General features: G+C 43.3%; 1 protein-coding gene across 2 annotated transcripts in view; it reads left to right on the forward strand.

Annotated features, from left to right (window-relative positions):
- Ctdp1 (CTD (carboxy-terminal domain, RNA polymerase II, polypeptide A) phosphatase, subunit 1) overlaps positions 1 to 21,254 on the forward strand; it is a gene marked incomplete in the record, with an annotated part of 96,429 nt that overhangs the window by 63,728 nt on the left and 11,447 nt on the right. For both annotated transcript variants that reach the window (XM_013511639.1, XM_005373116.2), the window contains 1 exon segment: positions 10,733 to 10,920. In XM_013511639.1, the coding sequence (XP_013367093.1) occupies positions 10,733 to 10,920 (188 nt within the window).

Consider the following 21,254-nt stretch of genomic DNA (forward strand, 5'->3'; position numbering starts at 1 on the left):
ATCATGTTTCACACAGAGGCTGTTGCAGACTCTTGGATTCTAAGTCAGTGGCCACTCCATCCTTTACAGACACTGTGTATTTGAAGAAAAAGCAAAAGAGGAGTTCTGTTTGGAGGACACAGGCATATCCTACTAGGTGTCAAGACAGGGCAGTGCCTTGTTACATGTGCCCCAGATGCTGGGCTCAGAGCAGCTATCCCAGGAGCTATGAATAGGAAGAGAACACCTCTTCACAGGTATAAGCGAGCTGCCTTGCCTGCTTGTCCTGCTGAGTGTATCACCACCTCTCCTGTGAGCCCCTTCCTGTTATTTAATTATCTCAGATTGCTTCAAATAATGCTTTCCTTATATTCAGACATTTGTGAAGCCTATGAACACTGCATAGTCCTAGTTATATGGAAACAGGACAGGAGCACCTGCTAAATTGGAAGAGCTAGCAGCCCTCAGAAGCATGGGGGTTATTTGCCCTTTCCATCTGTTTGTGGTATACCTCTATTCCAACCAATTTAAGAAGCCAGGACATACGTTCTGTATTAATTTACCAGTAGATTTTCTTTCTGTTGAATCTTTTGCAAGAGTTGCCTCTTCAGTGGCTTCTCTGCTGGAAGCATCTATTTTAAGTGTGGTGAAGTTTCAGGAGCCAGAGTCTTGGGTCACTTGTCTGGCTTCATTGTTCTCCTTCTACCATCTGCATTCTAGGTTCCAGTAATGGGGTCCTAGAGCACACACGGTGGTCACTTTGTAACTGTGTGCTCCTGTAGTTGTCCTGCAACCCCAGCAGAGGCGCAACACAGGCAGACTTTGATGCTGGTCCATGGGCAATAATGGATTCACAGGGTGATTTTCAGTCCCATGGCCACCCCATGCTGGCTCAGCCCCTCTTGGTTCTGCTGCAGAGTTGTTGTTAAAATATGGCTTGGAAAGCACTTCTGGCCTGTTCCTTTATTGAGCCTTGCTGTCCGTGCTCTGAACCAGGCAGCACGAAGCACTCCACATTCTTGGAAGGCTCAGAAGTTCTGCGAGTCTTAATCTCTTCCTTTTTTCAACGAGTTATAAAGTATAAGCAGATCTAATGATGATCACCTGGGTTTATTTTTTGTCCATTGTGTGCACAGAGGAGATTTTCCAGGGGATGGTGAGGACAGGCACAGGTGGCGCCAGTAGCTGGTCAAGCTGCCCTCATGGATTTCAACCTCATGCCCCCACCCGTGTCATCAGCCCCTCAAATTTCAGCAAAATGGCATCTATTCCCATAGTAAGAAAGATGAGTTTGGTTCGGTGTTCCTTTGAGACAGGGTCTCAGTAAGTAGTTCATGCTGGCCTTACACTTGATCCTCCTGCCTCAGCCTCTTGAGTGCTGGGATTACAGGTATGTGCCACCACACCCAGCTTTAAGTATGGTTCTTGTTTTTACTTTTTGAGGTGTTGGGGATCGTTCCTAGGGCCTCATGCTAGTCATGCAGTGTACCTACGAGCTAAACTCCAACCCTGATGGTTAGTTTGGCAGTTTTGTTTCTCTTGAACTTGAACATTTGTTTAAAATCAATAAGAGCTACAAAGCTTAGTGGTTTGTATTTGTATCAATTAATGTTTTACTACCCTGGATAGTTTAAGGTCCATTTGGTGTTAGCTAATTTAGAATGTTAACTACCATGTTCTAAGAAGGCCACAAAACCCACAGGGCTGGTGTCTGCTCTGTGTACACCCCAAGTGCCCATGGTGGTGATGTCACTGTGGTCCTGTCACATCACTTCGTCTCCTCTCTTTCGTTCCACAGCTGCACTCAGTGTGGGGCTGGGGCGATTCCAGGAAATTCTCCACATAATTGTTTTTCTACCCCTGCTGTGTGTCGTGTTCCACACAAGCTGCACAAGACATGCCTTCTCCTGAAAGCAAAGGGTCTCTGGTAATTATTATATTTTAAATAGGAACAGCTCCTTCAGCTTCAAAGTGTTGTGACAAGGCAAATTTATTCCAGGAGCTATGGAGAACCCATCTGGGGAACAGAAGGGGGAACAAATTTGGTGCCATCCTGGAGGTAATTTTGGTTGGTATTCATACTGTCATTTTTTATAATCATGTTCTGTAGCTCTTAAACCATTATGTTAATAATCAGAGTCATTGGCTTAAGCAAGCACAAGGAACTTACAGTGTTCCTCTTCCCAGGAAGGGGAACCTTCTCCTTTCTCTATTTAGCAAGCAGGGATTGAGTCTTGCTTCACAGTTGGGGAGGTGAGGAGACTGCCGCAAATACAGTAAGAAAGTCTCACCCTGTGTAAGAAACATTGGATGAGAGGAAAGCAAAGCAGAGAGAGGCCAGGCTAGGAGGTGCAGATTGGCCTCGGCCTCCTCAGGGTGGGGCTGCAGGGGCAGGATAAGGAACAGGATTTCTTCTGCTGCCTCTTTGTCCCTTTCCTCGTCCCCACTACAGTAAGCACATGTATTATAGAGCCATAGTGGAATATAGGTTCACAGCTCCAGGCCACCAGATTATGTCTCCCTGTCCTGCCTCTGTCACTCATGTGTCTGTGTTGTGTACATTCATATGTATACTCATCTCAGTCTTACCTGCTTTTCTTTCCTCCCTCAACCCCTTCTGAGTACTAGAGATCAAACCCAGGGGATCTCCACCACTGAGCTCCATCCATCCCCAGCCATTTATTTTGACACAGTGTCTCATAAGTTGTCCAGGATGGCCTTGCACTTGTAATCCTCCTGCCTCAGCCTGCTAAGTAGCTGGGATTACCAATGTGATTATCAACCACCACGCCTGGCTACATCTTGTTTTCATCTGCCTCTTTGGCAGGTGGTTCATTGGAAATCGTGCACATCTCCTGGCTGCGCACTGCTGATCTGTCCACATTTGCCGAACCTTGAGGATGAGAAGTTTCTGTGATGAAGTGTGGGTTGTGACTCTAAAATAAAAGAAATTCTACACTTGGAGTATAAATGGACAATACTGTATTTTAAAACATGACAATATAATATATAAAATTTATTTATAGACCCAAATAATGAAGTTAAGTTGTAGCCCTATAAAATTTATTTATAGACCCAAATAATGAAGTTAAGTAATCAGAGCCCAAGAGATGATGGTCCCAACAAAATGGTAAATAAAAGGAAAATACTTCAGTCTGGAGGAAAAAGCAAGCAGTGGTACTTTCCAAGATAGCCATAAAAATCTGGGCCTAGTAGGAATAGCTGTTAGTGAAGTCTGGAAGGTCCCAGTGGCAGATGACAGTTGGGAAAGCCCACACTTCCCCAAGCAGCAGCAGTTGCACCTGGGTCCTCTGACATGTCCACCTGTACCCCCCAGCCTCTCCGTGTTCTGGATGCCCACAAAGCCGTGGGGCCCAAGACTTCTGGAAGGGGCTGCAGACCTCGTTGGAGTCCCATTTCTGCTTGGGATGTTTTTTTCTTTCTTCTTTGCATTATCTCCTCTCCCTCCCCCTCCCGTCTCCTCCCCTTCTTTGTTCTCCCCTCTCTCCTCCCCTCCTTTGTTGTCTCTCCTCTTTCTGTCTCCCACCTGCCTCTTTTTCTGGCTCTGCCCCTAAGGCCACCCCCTGCATAGGGCTGCAGTTCCATAGTGGTGCAGTTGCCTGAAACAGGCACCTCAGCTTTGGCCTGAGGAGCCCAAAGAGGCCCTGCTATCCAGAGAATCAGGGGAGGTACCCATCAACTCCATCGCCTGCCTCTTTACCAGGGGCATCCCCAGTCACATAGAACTGCATGTGCTATTGGGTAGGGGTGTCAAATGTGACAGAAACCTAGAAAAGAGTTCTTCAATGCTGGGTGTGAACCCTCACAAGCCCCTGGCTCACCCCAAGAACACAGACATGGACCATCGGCTATGAGGACTGAACTGGGACAAGAACCATTGCCCGAGTGCTGAGGATGTTTGGGACAGAGACAGCAGCATTGCAGACACTTGGAAGTGCATCTCAGTGCACTGTCCACAGAAGGCAAGGCAGAACTTAAGTCACTGGGCTGGTTGCCTGCAACTCATGAAGTTAGATTGTCCAGGGAAGAACAAGAGATGAATTTCAAGGGAAAAAAAGCCACAACCACTGCCACCTCTGAGATAGCTAGATGTTGGAATTTCCAGATAAAGCCTTAGCGCAAGCCAGGTAGCCACATTTACTGAAAGACAAATAGTTCCGAAGTGAAAGAAAAGATAAAAGTTCTCAACTAAAAAGTAGAAACTACAGAAAAGAACTAATTCCAGAAACAAAAATTATACTCGAGATAGCAAATCACTGACATTTACTGGATGGATGTCTTAGTGATACAGGTGACCAAAGAATAATGCAATAAATGTAAGACAATACCAGAAATTACCTGGCCTGACAAGCAACAAGGAAACAGATTGGAAGAATAATGGCCAGAGCTCTGGGCAATCTGCAGGGCCTAAGATTTGTGTGGTGGAGTCTCAAAGGAGGAGGAAAAGTGTGAAGATTGAAAGCAGTGGCTGAAAAAGTTCTAAAATGTGGAAGCAGAGATTTTTGGCTTCCTTTCATACTTACTAGCTCAGCCAGTTGTGGAATGGAATGAAAACATAGCGTAACATTACTCCCCTCAGGTCTGAGTCCTTCCCATTACTCTTTCTGGAGAGATGAGAGGAACTGTGTAAAGGGGCATTTCTGTGGACCTGGAGGGACTGTGTGAGAGCTCTGTGTCAGGTGGAGGGAGGATCCCAAGACAAGAGTTCATGTATACATCTCACCAGGTGCCTTGCCTGCTTGGTGTTGTCCAGGGAAAAACTGGAGAGTGTTGTGAATTCCCAGGGGAAAAAATAACTTCTTGTCCCAAGTGAGAAGCACAAAGGTGGTCGTGACGTGGAGTGACACAGTCCTCTGTTCTTCGGTGTGTAGACTGCATAGAGAGAAGGGCTATGCATTTCTGCATTAGTTAGGTCACATCAGTTTCCAATTTGGTATATCTTATGCAGATTTTATGAACAGTTAATTATTTGCCAACATTTAACTGCTTGTTTTCATGACAGCTTCAAACTTTTCTTGGTGTGTTATCTTCAGCCTTTTTTTGACTAGCCAGGTAAGCTGTACCACTTTGTGTTTGCATCTTGGATTCTGACCCGGCCCTGGGACTGAGCAGCACTGGCCCCAGATCTTCTGCCTCTGGCCCTATCTGTTTCACATTGTCTTGGACCAAGTGCTCACTGCCCACTGTTGACATTAGAAGACCCAATGACATCTGCAGATTGCAGGCTCCTCAAAGTTATGCTTCAGGAGAGAAGTCAGTGTCAGAGAGCTCTGTATCTCACATGATTTCACTTTTTGGTTTTAGGAAGCAAGTAGCTCTACCATTACTGTCATGGGCTTTATTACCTTTAAAAAAAAACTGAGATAGATGATAATACCTGAAAATAATATTTAAATATTATAACAACAAAATAGGGACACAAACATCATTCGTTTTACTTCCCTCCCATTTGCCTGTTTCTGCACACCGTGTATTTGAACAGCTGCTCAGCAGAAGAAAAAACACATACTTCCCCATCCTGTAAGAAAGGACGAGGAGTCACTGAGAGCAGGTAGCAGCCTGGAGCCAGGAGCCAGCATGCTTTCCTAGGACTGTCCGGCCCTGAGTGCCTCCCATGCAAGCTGCCTCCTTCCTCATCCATTTCTGTTTCTTTCTGCAGTCTTTTTTCCCTTTAGTCAGGAACTTGGGAAGGTGTGATGGGTGCTAGTTAGGTGAGAATTAAAAACTGAATGGGAACCAGCTGTTCCTAATAAGAATTATTTCTTTCCTAATACCTATGTAACACTCTTAAGTTAAAATTTTAAGAGTGCTTATTTTACTGAATTCATCGTTTGTCCAGTAACTAACACATCAGGCCTTCTTCTCCAAATACTTTATGATGACAATGATAGATTAGAATCTGTCCAGGAAATTAAAGGGCTAAACCCCTATCTGTGACCATATACTGTTTATAAACCTGAAGATTATGTTCAAAACATACACATATATATCAGTGATATTTGGGAACTCTCTCTTACTAAACAGTAGTAATTCTGTTTCTCTGTGTCAGTTTGCGGTTTTTAATCACAATTACGATTTGATCTTACAAATTACCCTGGTTAACCAAAAATCCTTTATGAATGATTTTATAAATTGTATTATCTATCAATAGAAGTTGTTGATCCACTTTTAAGAACTGAGCCTAGCAGGTCATGGTGGCGCACACCTGTTCTTCTAGCACTCAGGAGACTGTGGCAAGAGGTTTGCAGTGAGTTCAAGGCCATTGTGAGCTACATACTGAGTTCAAGTCCAGCCTGAACTACATAGCAAGACCATGTCTCAAAAAATTTTTTAAAAAATAACTGAGACTAAAAATGACAGTGTTCTTCATCCTTCTTAGATCAGGTGTTTAGACTTAGTTTGGATTTTTGTTTAATTAAAGTGATAAATGTTTAGCAGGAATGTTTATATCTCTGAGGTCTCTCTTTGAATGTTTCTTGGAAGTTTGATTACTGAAGTTTTAGGGAATTAAACTTGTATTACATATGCCAATCTGTATGTAAAAAAAATTATAATTATCTTTTGTTTCATAAAAGATTTGTCACCTCCTCCCTCTAGAGAACTTCTTGGTGAGCTATAGAGCATTTCATTTGCGTAAGTCGTTTTTGGAACATGTGTACTACTTACACCCAGCATCTGCATGAAGGTTTCAATCCTGCTGAGCAGTTCCCGATTGCCTCAAGTTTGTTTTCCGAGCTTGAGGTTTTCTTCACTTGTCACTAAAGTTCCTCTTTGGCTTTGAAGTGCTTTCTTTTCACAAAAATATCTTCTCAGTTGTTATGATTCCATTTCAAAATATATATTAGCCACTGTATTATTTCTGTATGCTGCAGAACAAGTTAGTGCAAATGTACCAACGTAGAACAACCGTGATTTCTTGTCTGTCTGCTTCTCGGGTTGGGCACAGGGACTGGGGCTGGGGCTGGGGCTGGGGCTGTGCTGGTTCTCAGGCTGCATGCAGTCCGTGGCAGTCCTACAGCTGTGGGACCAGGGCCTCAGTTCAGAGACTTTGCTGTAGTCCCAGGGCATTGAGGGATCAATGCTGTTCCTTCCATGGCATCTGAAATCCATGAGAAAGTCCCTTCCAGTTGGCCAAGACAGGACCCATCACAGGAGTGACAGACATCTAGCCTATCCCTCACGCCATCCTTGAAGACTTACAGGCTCCTGCACCCATCATGGCTCCTGGTACTCCTGCAAGAGCCCACCACAGGTGGTGTCCGCACAAGTAATTGCACCCAAGCAGTTCAGACAGTGTTCTATGTGTAAAGTGCACAGAATCTTGTTGGCCAAGATAAAAATCAACCTAGTAAAAGACAAAGCAATAGTACACACAGTATATTTGGGACCTCCTGGAATTGCAACCTGGGAGACCCACAGTTTAAGCAGTCATGAAACTGTGCTGCAGGGTTTTACAAGAGGTAGTGGTAGTTGTAGCTTAACCTGCAAGGGAAATGTGAGTGGCGTGCCCCATGTTTCAGGAATTGCTTGGTACAGCAGAGTCAAACTGTTATATAAGAGTGGAACAGGGCAGCCTCAGGAAGCAAGAAGGACAGCCTGGTTCACAGAGTTAACATGTGCCCACAATGTCACAGTTTAAAGATAGGTAAATTGGAGACCACAGGGTTCTATGTAGCTCTCTTTCTGTTCTTTTCAGGGTCACTGGGAAACTTTCTAGAGAAAGTTAATTCTAATGCATCCATAAATGCTTTTAGTTGTAGTATCAAAATGATGACAATGAGTGTTCTTTGGCCAAGGTGAGAAATTCATTTATATTGATTCCAAATACTTTTAGGTGATAGGATGTCATAGTTAGGAGACATTCGTTCCTTAAACTTCATGTGAGTGGTAGCTTTCTAAAGAAGGTCCTATGTCCTGTCACCTCTGACAGTTGATGTAGAGCAGCTAATTCATGTGTTTCTCACATTCACCCATTGTTGATCCCAGCCTACAAGGCCAGAGTGAGACTGACTCCAAGTCTGTCAGAGTGCCTCTGTAATACGGTAACGGGAAGGTAGGGAAAGGAAACAGCTGAGCTGCAGGCTAAAATGAAGCCTGGGTGGCTGAATGAGCACCGCTGCCTCCTTTCAGCTCTTCTGCTTTTGTTTTTTAAACATTCACTTTATTACATCTAAGTTGTGTCTTTCCACGTCTTCCTTCCCCACTCTTTCTCTAAGCCATCTTACCTCACTTACCCAAGTCAGAAGCCGTGGTGAAGTTAATTCTCCATGATCCTGCGTCTTACAGCTTGGTTGATGGAGACACTGTGTTTCATGTGTTGACAAGATACAGTAGCATTTCATGCTAGCTGGGCTGTGGGGAACAATGAACCCTTCTCCACCATTGGTGAGAGTGTAGCCTAGTGCAACCACTAGAAATCAGTGTGGAGATTCCTCAAGAAACTAGGATTAGAGGTCCATTTGACCCAGCTATTCTCCTTCTAGATATTTTCCCAGAAGAATTGAAAACATCATACCTCAGTGATATATGTGCACCCATGTTTACAGCAGCACAGTTTATTGTAGCTGAATCTTGGAAGCAACTCAAGTGCCCATCAACCAAGAAATGGCTTTTAAAAATGTGATATTTTTATACAATGGATTATTACTCAGCTTTTATAGGCAAATGAATGCAGCTAGAAACCATACTCATAAGTGAAGCAAATCAGACCCGCCTGTGTAAACGTATTGTCTCCCTAGTGTAAGAAACCGAAAGAGTAAATAAGATCCAAAATGTACAATAGATATTGTGAAAGGGAGAGAAACTGCTGAAAAGGAAAGAATAAGTGGATAGGGGAAAGGAGAAAAGAAGGAAGGGAAAATATATATATATATATATATATGCACACACAATATATACACACACAAAGATAGTTGAGATAATTGTACTGCTGATTTCTATTTATTGAAAGGAACCGTTAGTGCTTATATTGTTTGATCAGTTTGATATGCCTGTATCTGCTAATCTGAGCAACTACTTTGAAGATAACAATATGCAATATAATAACCATTGTTAATTTCCTATCATCTCGTTTTGAAATTTTGTATCGTTATTGGTTTTTTTTTCTTTAAATTAAAAAAAAGATACAGTAGCATTTCATTGATGAGTATTTGCCTTTTGGTAGAGATTTCAGGACTTCATTCGGTATAAATTAAATTTTGTTTACTTTGTTTATTTACTTTTTAAGTTTTTCCTTGATGTTTAAAGAAACTGTCCTTAGTGACTTTTAAATAAAGCTAACAGTTCATTACAGGTGACTATTTTTCCAAAAGATTAAATTATTTTTGTGAAAACCTTAGAAAGATAGGGTCATTCCTAAACAGATACTTTTATGTGAGTCAAATGTAGAGAAGGAGCAGACATAAGGACAACTGAGACAGGGTCACATTTGGAATGTATCTGCAGTTTTGGTTTGGCTGTACAAAGTGTTTCTCTGACTCTTCCAGCAGGAGGGAAAATTAGTATACACTTGGGTCAACTGTCTGCTATGCACAAGGGCTGGTGAGGTTGTTTGATACCATTTTTGGATTGGGGTGTGCTGCAAGCGGCTAGCCACATAGAAGGTTCGTTGGAGATACTTGGAGATATAAAAGTAAACTGCTTGTATAACTGTCTTGCCTGTCTCAGGGCCCCTCGTGGTTATGCTGTCTTACCTGTGGTCTGGGAGAGCTTGGAGCAAAGCTTGGCTCTTGAGACGTGAGTCCCCAGGGGATGTGCCCCCCATGGGAGCCAGCTGTCTAATGAACAGGACCCTCTAGCTATGTGATCAGACCAGCAAATAAAATAAACCTTCCCCCACTGGTGGATAGCTGGATTCATCCTCTCTGCCATGTGCATTCTATTTTCTGCACCTTCTACACCACACCATTTCTGTGCAGTGCAAGAAAGGAGGTGAAAGCTTGAGTGGCTGGGGCCAGAGTACCAAGGTTAGGCCTTGGTTCTACCCACATTCTGTGCATAGGAGCCTCTTCCACCTGCATACCTGAGTCATGATGCACCTGTTTCCTGGATGCTGGCGCTCTGGGAGGCCCTCTGGCAGTGTCAGACCCGAGTATGGTTCTCTGAAATTACCAGCCCGCTGGCTGCCTATTCTCTCTCATCTGTTGTACATTCTATTTCCTTGTCCTCCTGCTTACTCTTCTGTGCCCTGTATTAGGGCCTGCCCTGCTCTCCATCACTTTGGCACATGCCAAATGTGAGGTAAATTGGAGAGAAAGCAAGTGATCCGACAGGCAGGAGGGTCATGCCTGCAATACAGCTACACCCCAGACTCTAGGATTGAGGACCCTTGCTGTTCTAGGAAAGCATGTTCTCATGGTCATGGATCTCGTTGATCCAGAGGATTTTAAATAAACACTCTGTTACATGAAATCCATCAGTACAGTGCACTGAAGGAATGTAAACCTATGACCAGGAAGCTGCCATCCTTATTCCCCAGGGACTGTGCGACTGCAGGTGTGCTGCACTAAGTCTTGGTACGTGCAGTCATCTGCTTTCATGTAAGGCCTAGCTTCCTTTCAGATCCCAGCATTCTAGTAGGAAGCAGAACTAAACATCTGGCCCATAGAGTGGCACTGACGGCCCCTTTGGGTGGGGACAGTGGGAAGCTGCTGCTGTCCCTCCTCGGGGGAGGGCTGGGTCACACAGATCCTTCACAAAGCTGGAAACCCACTGACTGTTGGCCATTTGTCAGGTTGATGACATCCTTGGAGAAGGCAGCGATGACAGCGACAGCGAGAAGAAGAAGCCAGAAGAACAGGATGATGATCAGGAAAGGGCACCTCGGCCCAGAAAGCCCAAGGCACCAGGGGCCCACAGGGAGCAACCTCTTGGGTCATCCTCATCCAGTGAGAAGAGTGCTGCAGGCATCCGCAGTACCAGGTGAGGGAGGGAGGGCCCAGCCTGTATAATGGCCCTGAGATGCCAGGCACTGTCCAGTGTGTTATTACCATGGTCTGTACTTTGTTATGGATAATGATGTGTCAGGTGTGTCCTTGTCACAGGCAGTAGAGGTGGGGAGAAACCTGAGTGAAGGTCCTTTGTCTGAGTCTGTTTCATGGACTTTCTGTTTTACTCTGTTGATTTCTATCTGCTGCTATCAGATGGTGGAAGGGGATATATTACAAAGTAAGTCTATTTTCTTTTGAAATTTTGTTTATCAAATTAATATTAATCTGATACAAAACCCAAAAGCGCTAAAAGGCTTAGAATGAAAACTACCACACTACCTGGGTTGGCCCCTGAGGATAACCATGTCGTGATTCCAGAGTGCCAGGCACACACCCTAAAACTATTACCCTAGCTGCTTTACTCTTAGTGTGGAAGCTGCTTTACTCCTGCTAGTGTAATCCGACCCAAGTATGGGTTGTGGAATTACATAGTGTTCATTACAAAAGTAAATTCCTTTAGTTAATTTAATAGGTCACCATGTTTATACTTCCTTTTTTACGCTTCTTTTTGTCTTGCCTGGATTTGGTAATTGTCTCATCTTTTCATCTGTCCAGCAGTTTTTCTTTCCTTGTGTCCCTAAGGAAGAGAAGTCCCTTCCTTCATGAGTCTTACACTGTCTCTGCCCTGGAAATAGCCTTTCTTGTTTTTCTGGTATGTTCTCTATTTCCTTCTTTTTCCTGGGGTTCATCTTCCAGGAGCCCTTAAGTGTCTTACTTTCTTGTTGCTAGGACAAAATACCCAACACCCAGAGTTAAAGGAAGAAAAGTTATTTCAGCTCACAGTTTATAGAGGTTTTAATCCATTGTCACATGGCTCCAAGAGAGGCAGCATGGCAGAGAGCCATCACAGAAGACAAATAGTCCATGGCAGGTAGGCAGAAGGCAACAAGGCTCCCTTTCCCTTTTATCTCATCCAAGCTACCAGCCTTTTGGGTGGTGCCACCCACACCCAGGGTGGGCCTTTCATTATCCACACCTAGAACTGTGCTAAACCAATCAGAGGACTAATTGAGTACCACACACCCTTAATCACACACCTAGATCCAGCTAGCTGTGAACACATGAAGCTTTGGGGGACATCTACTTACAAATCATAATATTCCACCCTTGGCTTCCAGAAGTGTCAGTGCACATCCCTTTATGCAAAAAGGATTTAGTCCATCTTTAAGAGTTGAAAAAGTCCTAACAGTTTCAGCATTGCTAGAAAGTCCGAGTTCAAAGTCTCCTCTGAGAGTTAAGGCAAACTCTTAGCTGTGAGCCCTTGTACAAATGAAAAGAAAGTTAAACACTTCCAACATACAATGGCACAAGATGAACATTGCCATTCCAGTTAAGGGAATAGAGAGGAACAGGACCAAAGCAAGGTAACAGGGCAAACATTAAGTCCCATACTTCCATGTCCAGCATTTGGAGCAATCTGTGACATGATGTGAACTCCAAATAGCTTAGGTGGCTCCATTCCTACAGCACTATTGGAGATTATAGCTCCCATAGCTTCTGTTTTGGGCCAACTCTGCTTACTCCTTGCAACTTTCCTCAGACAAGGCAATTCCTGACTTCCCCAACATTCTGGGGTCTCCAGCACACCTTTGACTTCATACTCATGGCTTTACACACTTCATGCTTAGAGCCTCACTGCCTGGCCTGTCAGACCTTCTTCTGAAATTTGGGTGGAAGCCTTTCTGGCTCCACAGCTCTCACATTCTGCATGTGCCTAGAGCCAGCACCATGTGGATGACACTGAGGACTGCTGCCAGCTGGAGCAGTAGCCAAGCTTCCTTCTCTCTTGACTGTAGGGGTTGAGTGACTGTGTTGCTGAGCACTGTGAACCCAGCCCGAAGGAACAAATTCCCTAGACTGTCACCATTCCAGAACATGGTATTCAGCGGCTCTCTTCTCAAAGCAAAGTCTTTCACCATTGGGTTTCAAAAGTGCACTTTTTGAGGTCCTGCTGATTCTTGTGATATCCTCAGGCATCTCCAAAACTATTTAGTTACCACACAGCCTAGATCCAGCCACCTCCAAAAAAACCCCATCTATGAGTGCATGAGGCTTTGAGGGGGGCATACAGATATAAGCCATAACACTGGGAAAGTATGTCTGGGAAGCAGAAGACCATGTCAGAAGATATCTTGGTCCTGGTTTGTGTTTGACTTGTGAGCAGGGTGTGGAGCTCACAGGAGGGAGCCTTTTTACTCAGTCCCTTGTCATCTGGCATCTAGTGCTGTTTTCAGGGCCTGTCCTTTCTCATGGGGTCTTGGAATCTTTATCTTATCCTTGGCATTGTGAAGTGTTTGGGTCCTGCTGATCAAAATGTGTGGCTGACCACACTACCTCAGTCTGTTCTCTGTATCCTTTTAAAACCCACCATCTCATCTGAGGAAGCATTCATCTCAGCACCATCTGGCTGGACCTCAGTTAATAAGCACAACCAAGTGTGTGTCCCAAGTGTCTGGTTTAGAAGTTAGTGTTGAGCACCTTCTCTCACCCACTGCATGAGGTAGACCATTTACCTTCCTGGTGTTCCAGGTTGTCCTGAGGTACTGGGATGAGAGCAGCATCAGCAAGTGCACAAAATTTGAAAGGAAGCACAGGACAGTGCCCACCACAAAGTACAGTGCACCATTTAGCACCGTGGTTGTTATGCTTCCTGTGTAACTTTTTCTTTATCTGTATAATCAGTTTACTCCTTGTCTGGCCTGATTTTTAGGCAGTTTTCCAGGTGATAAACAACAGTTCAGAAAGAGTACGGCTGGTTTAGACAGCCCAATTTCACAACAAAATTTGTGCTGAAATTATAGCAGGAAAGGGCGATACGCCCAGTGGTCATTGTTCCATTTCTACGGATGACTCAAAATGAGCTGATTTGCAGCTCTGGGGTTTTAGCAGAGAATTGAAATTTCTGTTCAGCAGCCGTTCTGTGTTCACCCGTTTGGAATGTTGCCATGCTGCTAATTTGCATCAGGGGAGACTTTAACTGCTGTGTAGGGTCATCTCATACAAAGTGACACAGTATTTTCCTCAGCTCTGCTTTCCCCTTCTGTGCAGAGGTGAGCCTTTTGTACCCCCTCGAAAACCTTTAAAGTAAAGGGAGCTGAGTGTTTCAGTGGTCTGTGCACTGCTACGATGTGGTGTATACTGAAGTGATTTGAGCAAGTCCTAGGTGTGAGTTTTTTAACCTGCTATTGTTTTCTCAATCAGTTTACAAAGAAAAAGAAAAAACTCAAAAATATTTTCCACTAAGATCAGTGAGGGACAGTGGATGTGGGTTTGACCAGTGGCGACTGAGAGCTGCAAAGAGCCCTCAGGAGTCCAGGACAAGGGTTCATATCCCTCCTCTGTCTCTGGTTTTGTAAATTACCTGCTGCTGCCAGAACCGAAAATCACAGAAAAATAAGCAGGACAGCATTCAAAAGGAACTTTGGTTTTGGTATATTGAGATGCTGCTTTCCCAACTGAAAGAGGACAGCTGTGAAGAGTCTAGAGGGAGTAACAGGTCAACCACATTCTGGTTCCAGCTTTACCACCTGCTACTTGGGTCCTAGGCAAATTGCCCAGCTGCTTTATGTTTCATTTGCAATGAGAGCGCAGGTCCAACTCTTCACACAGAAGTTGTACCTGGTTGTTGCGTATGTTGTAAGCAAAAAATTACCTGACATGGGAAGCAGAGGCTTAGATAGAACTGGAGTGGATTTCTCAGGCCGTTATTCCAGAGGCCATGCCTGTCCATTCACTGGCTCCTCAGGCCAGATCAAGGGTTATTACTATAATTGCTGTTTTACTGATTTGACACTGATGATTTTAGGAATGGAGACCAGGTGAACAAAGTGTATTGCAGACTGGACCAACTGTGGCTTTGTTTTATGTAGAAGTCAGTATGCTTGTCACCCACCTTAATCTCCTTCCATGCCTTGAGACCCCCAGCATCCATGGCAGTTTCTACAAGAACCTTGAGTCCACCAGCCTCACAAACTGCCCACCTCCTGTATCTTCACATGTGTGCAGCTGCGAGAAAGCTTTAGTATTCAATAGAAACAGCTCACGCAACAGTAGGACCTCTGTGAAAGGTGGCATGTACTTGGGGTTGCAAGTGAGTCTCCTGTCAGCTGCAGACTCTTTGCTTGAGCATCTTCTTCCTCTGCCAGACAAGTTGGGGAACATGGATTTCCAGTTATATTCTGTTCCCGTTTAGATTTAGATTCCCAATTATATTTCTGTTCCCACTTCTATTAGGGGATAGAAGTAACACATAGATTTTTTGAAAATTTTCAAATGATGTTTTCATTTGAAATCAAGCAAAAATATGTTTTGTTGGGGTTTCTTGTTTTTGTTTTTGTATGTGGAACAGACAAGTTTCATAATTCTCTCTGTGTACAACCACACCTTCCATGCTGAGATGCAGGTTTGGTTTCTCATATGGTGTTCTGGTTGGCAGCACACCCTGCCAATTCTATGTGGCCAAGCTGTTTTACAAAATCTTAATACCAAACTTAAAAGGATTTCTAACAGAAGGAAAAAGGTTGTGTTTTTTACTTGTCTACCAAGAAGTGATTCATTCTTCTATCAGACGGACAATAGCAAACGCCTCCTGTACATATATTTGCTGGCACTTTCATTCCTTAAAATAAGAAGTCAATACATACTTGAAAAGCATTTATCCAAACAAGAGTCCCTTAGAATACTTTAAACACATCGTTGTCAGAACCACATGAATGATAAAGAGAATTGGTATCGCCACAGGAGTTTTCACGTTCAACTGATCTTCAGCAAGAGGTTTTCTTTTAGTTGAGTTAGCAGTTAAATCATGTCTGACAGCAAACAGCTTTAAAGTATAGCACAGACTCTTCCTACATTGTTCCTACAGTTAGAGGACAAATGAAAAGGACAATATTTAATTAACTACCAAAGCATAGCACAGCATTGCTTGTGCCTGGTAACTTTTAGGCAGGAAAAGGTCAGGTGAGGGCACTTGCTCACTCTTGACAGCAGTGGCACCAGAGCTTGTTCTTTGGAGAATGCTTGCCTGGGCAGTGCCACCTGTCCCCTTGATGAAGTGTTAAACAAATAAGGAAGCAACACCTCTTTTTAAAGGCTGACTGTCCTGACCCAAGTTCTGTTTCCTGGCATTCAGTTCCAGCATTCTCCTGTTCAGATGGGTTTACATCAGTCCTAGCTCTCATGTGTAGACAGACCACCCTAAATAATGCTCCAAAGAAAATTAAAGTTGGTTTTGGCCGTGGGTAGTAACCCTAGGTAAGATACTCTTTAGGAGAGAGAAAGCAAATATTCTAAGAAATAATGGTTAAGAACTTCCCAAATTTGATGGAAAACATTGGTTTATATATCCCAGAAGCTCAACACACTTCGAACAGGATAAGCACTGAAACCCACACCTACACACATCACAGTAAAAATGTGGAAAGCCAAAGATGAGAAGAAAATCTGAAAGGCAGCAAGAGAAAACTGAGCCATTTACTGGAGAAAGCCAGTACTGGCAGAGGCTGCCTTCTCATCAGAAGCAGGTGCCGGAAGGCAGCCAGATGGCAGATCCAAGCGCTCAAGGAGAGACCAAGCCTTCTGCATCCAGTAAAACTGCCTTTCAGCACTGAAGCAAGACTGCCCAGTAAATAAAACTTGAGAAGCCACTGCTGGCAGACCCCCTTCCCAGGAACACTGACATAGGCGACATCTGAATCCATGGACAAGCAGACAGCAATGTGTAGGGTTGTGTAGGGTTGTGAAATTGTGTAAGACAGTGCTCACATACTACACCTTTCTGTTCTTGACTGATTTGTAGTATAAAATGATATGCACAGAGCCATGCTGCTGGGCCCATAACATCTAGAAGTATGACATTTGCCAGCAACAGCACAGAGGAGGTGGGAAGGAACAAAGCCATCCTGAAGTATGGAAATGACAACAGACAGTAAAGAACCCACAGGAGGTGAGAGAGCCAGAAATGGTAGCCCTGAACGTATTGTCACAGGCATTGTAAGTTTAGACTTGCCTCCCTTCACTTCTTTAAAAGACAAAAAATTACATAAAGTCACAGTTACAACAGTGGTTTTTAGTTTATATTTTCAAACCAGGGAATCAAACTAGCATAAATCTGACGTGGGCTTTAAGGATGTAAAATGTCTATTATAAGCCCTAGATTCCTAGGCCAACCACTAAAGAAACAACTCAAAAAACACATAGTGAAAAAAATTAAAATGTTACATTAGAAAATAGTTTAACACAAGAAAGTAACAAAGGGAGAACAGGAAGGAAAAAAACACATGAAATATGTAAACACAGTGAAATAGTAGGTATAGTCCCAAGGTTTCAGAGACTCCTCTGCCAGTGAAGGTATCAAGTCATCCAGCCAAAAGGCAGACACTGTGGAAAGGGCAGATGTGATCCAGCTGTGCAGAAAACATCCTTTCATTCAGATACGGTCTAAAAGTAATGTGATAAAATACCTCGTGTCACATAAACTGCATGTAGGAACAATGGTGTGGTTACCCTGGAAGCAGCGAAAAAAGGTGTTCCAACAAAGAGCGTCACCAGAGGTGAAGAAGCCCCTTTCATAGTAACACGAGGTCAGTATGTCAGGACAGTGACATGCACTGTACTCCAGAACTCCAAAACTGATGTCATGGAGGAAGAGATAGTGTGACAATATTAGCTAGAGCCATAAGTGTCCTCTTCAGCAATGGCAAGAACAGTGAAGTAGAACATATGTGGAGGATAAGAACAGCTCAGGAGACCAGCCAGACCCAGCAGACCTCCAGAGACACTGCTAAGAGAACAGACCCATCCATAATGTCACTGGAGAATGTCCCGGTTGCACACAGCAGCAGCAGCAGCCCTAGAAAGGGGTAAGGCAGGAGGATGCACATACCCCGTGTGAGAACTCCATCTGGGTTTGTCAGGTATGTTGCTGGTGTGTAATGTTCACTCTTAGAGCAGAGTCTGTGGCCACAGTCTGTGGGCAACGGGCACTAGAAGAGAATGGCCTGGACATAGCCTTACATGAGGAGGATCAGAAATGCTGCTGGGCTGTAAGTAAGTAGCCCTGTGATACCCACCTGCGTGTGAACTTCCAGGCTTTTCAAAAGCAGTCATAGTAAATATTATCTTGAAATACAAATAATAGTTTTGGGGGGAAACACATGTTGTGACTGTAGAGTGTGTGTCCCTCAGTGTGCTTGTAGTACTACACCTATTCGTGTTTTGCCAGTAGATCAAATTTTGGGAGTGTATTTCTTCACTATATACAATGCTCCTACTTTTCTCTTTGCAGAGATTCACTTGTTAGCATTTTTATAGCCGATGAACATAACTCTCTTTAAAAGGTAAGAGAGCCTTCTCTGACACTGTCTCTATGAACAAGTCAGGACCTCAGGATCTAAGGGAGCATTTGATATGCCCAACGAAAACTCTGTGACCACCCAATCCAGGAATGGGCCTGAGAGATGAATACACACTTCTCAGATGAAGAAATACAGACAGCAAATAAATATATGGAAAAATATTCAACATCATTGGTCATCTGAGAGATGCAAATTAAAACAACAGAGATTCCATCTCAGTCCAGAAAGAATGTCTGTCATCAAGAAGTCAACCAATAACAAATGCTGGAGGGGCTGTGGGGAAAAAGGAACCCTTCTCCATTGTTGGTGGGACTGCAGACTGGTGCAGCCACTATGGAAATCAGTGTGAAGATTCCTCACAAAACTAGGATTAGCGGTCCCATTTCACCCAGCTGTTCCCCTTCTAGGTATTTTCCCAGAAGAATTGAAAACATCATACCGCAGTGATACATATGCATTTCTGTTTATAGCAGCACAATTTGTGTAGCTAAATCTTGGAAACAATGTAAATGTCCATCAGCCAAGGAATGGATAAAGAAGATGTGGTATTTTTATACAATACTCAACTATAAAGATGGGTAAACTTGTATAGGTAAATGGATGCAACTTTAGAACGTACTCCTTAGTAAAATAAATCAGTCTTGCATATGTAAACATCATATTGTCTCCTTAGTGTAAGAAGCTAGAAGAAGAAATGAGTCAAAATATACAATAGATATTGTGAAAGGGGAAGATACTGCTCAAAAGGAAAGAAATGGATGGAACAGAGAAAAGAAGGGAGGGAAAAGGAAAGGTAAATAAATATATAGATATAGATACACACACATGATAGTTAAGGTAACTATATTACTAATTTCTATTAGTTCATTGAAAAACAGATTTGTGCTTATATTCTTTGATCAGTTTTTCATAGCTATATCTTGTAATCTGAGCGGCTACTTGGAAGATAACATAAGCAATGTATTAACCATTGTTATTCTCCTATCTTGGTTTGAAAATTTTATCATTGTTTTTAGTGTTTTTTCTCTTTAAAATTTAAAAAAAAAAAAAACTCCACGACATTCCCTGAAAGGACCTTTTGAGCTTAAAGGAAGGAGCTGCTAAACCCAATAAATGTGTTTTTAATAATTGTCCATTTTTAGTGAGAGATACTGGGTTTTTTTCTGATACATAAAGCAGCAGCTCTTACCTTTTTGAGTAGTTGGTAGCATGAGGAAATTGTCCTATACAGGTCTGTCTTCTCCCACTCTGCTAGGATGGTCACTCCCATTTGTTCTGCTGTGGTGGAATGTCAAGGGGCCAGCTGCCAGATACCACAAAGCCATGCAAGAGCTGTGGCTTTGGATCCAGGTGCTTCTAGTATGCAAATACGGGATCCCTGGAAATGCCCAGCTAGCTTGCCATCTTGGCAGCAACTTTGTCTTGCACCTTTCTACCTAAGCATAACCTCGCCCTGTGTTTAGGTAACTGCAATACACCTATGTGTTTTGGGCCCCACAGTCCCTGTAGTTGGTGCCACATGCAGGCCCTGCTTCATTTTCATACTCCATGATACGGGGAGCCTGCTCTGCCCGGTTAGTTTCTCAGTGAAAATGTGGATGAGGATTAATGTACTTTCCTCAGTGTATTTTGTTGCTCCTTAGCAGGCTCAGACCCGTGGACACACAGTTAAAATCAGCCTTCAGAATGAAGCTGAACCGAGACCCTGTGCAGTGCTGGTGTGGTCTTTGTGCCCAACCGACAAAGCTGATTATGATCAGCAGCTTCAAAAGGGCGTGCTTTATGGAGTCCTTGAGTCTCATTGGGTTAGAAGCCGATTAAAAACAATAGTCTGTGTTCATTAAAATAGTTTTACATCTTTTTGGATATACACTTCAGGCACTTACTCATTTGCAGTGTAACAACAGTATGTTCAGAAAACTGAAATATTGGGGAGGAAATTTACATGCATTATTCATATTGTTGCCTTATTCCAAAATAATAAATCTGTTAATATTTCTCTATGGAACTGTGCAGCTGGTTGTAAAAACAAAATATAAATATTTCATGTTTTGCTAAGAGGAAATTAAGCTGGTGTCAATTAGAGACATTTATTACCATGGCTTGCAGCTGTTTCTAATTTTTGAGATAATTTTTAATTAGTAAAAGTAGTTGTACTATATTTTAATATATTTAACATTGTTTTACCAAGAGTTAAGGCTTGTGTTATTCTTAGTCAAGCTCTTCCTATACTTTTTTACAGCCTATAAAACCAAGAAAGGTTGAGGCTAGAGGTGATTTTTCATACCAGAAGTTGCCACCAGTGGCCTGGACTTGCCACTCTGTCTGTTCCTTCTCTTCATGGACCTGTGGTCTCCATCTGTCCCTTCTCTCCAGGGTCCGGCCAGTCCTGGAGAGGCTTGTGCTGTGTTTCTGCTCGTTTCCTTGGAGTTAGGCCCATTGAGCTCATATCTCTGACACATCCTCATGCAAACCTTTAACTTCTGTGTTTCAACAAAAGCCACTTACTTTAAGTCTTTGCTCTCAGCGTACACTGTCTCCATATGCATCTGACACACACTTGTGGAATCCAGAGTCAGCACGCTTCTTCGGTTACCTGCAAGACTACCATCTCCCTGGTGATCTGATGTAACCCCTTTCTCATGAAAGTGAAAGGAAACAGCACCAGCACACTTGGGCACACATACACTGCAGGTGCCAGTGCTCTTTCTTCAAGCTGGTCCTGACTCAGTTCTGCCTGAGTATTGCCAGCACGCAGCCAACAGGATGGGCTTACGTGTATCTCAAGCAACCACCGCTGCAGTTCTGTTTTCCAGGATTTAGTCACTGACATTGTCATCTAAATGAGATGTCTGCTTTAAAAAATAATCTTATAAAGGTCTATAACTTCTAATTTTTTAATATAATTTTC

The sequence above is a fragment of the Chinchilla lanigera genome, unplaced genomic scaffold, assembly GCF_000276665.1.
Source record: "Chinchilla lanigera isolate Chin_1 unplaced genomic scaffold, ChiLan1.0 scaffold00001, whole genome shotgun sequence".
In the NCBI taxonomy this organism is placed as follows: domain Eukaryota; kingdom Metazoa; phylum Chordata; class Mammalia; order Rodentia; family Chinchillidae; genus Chinchilla; species Chinchilla lanigera.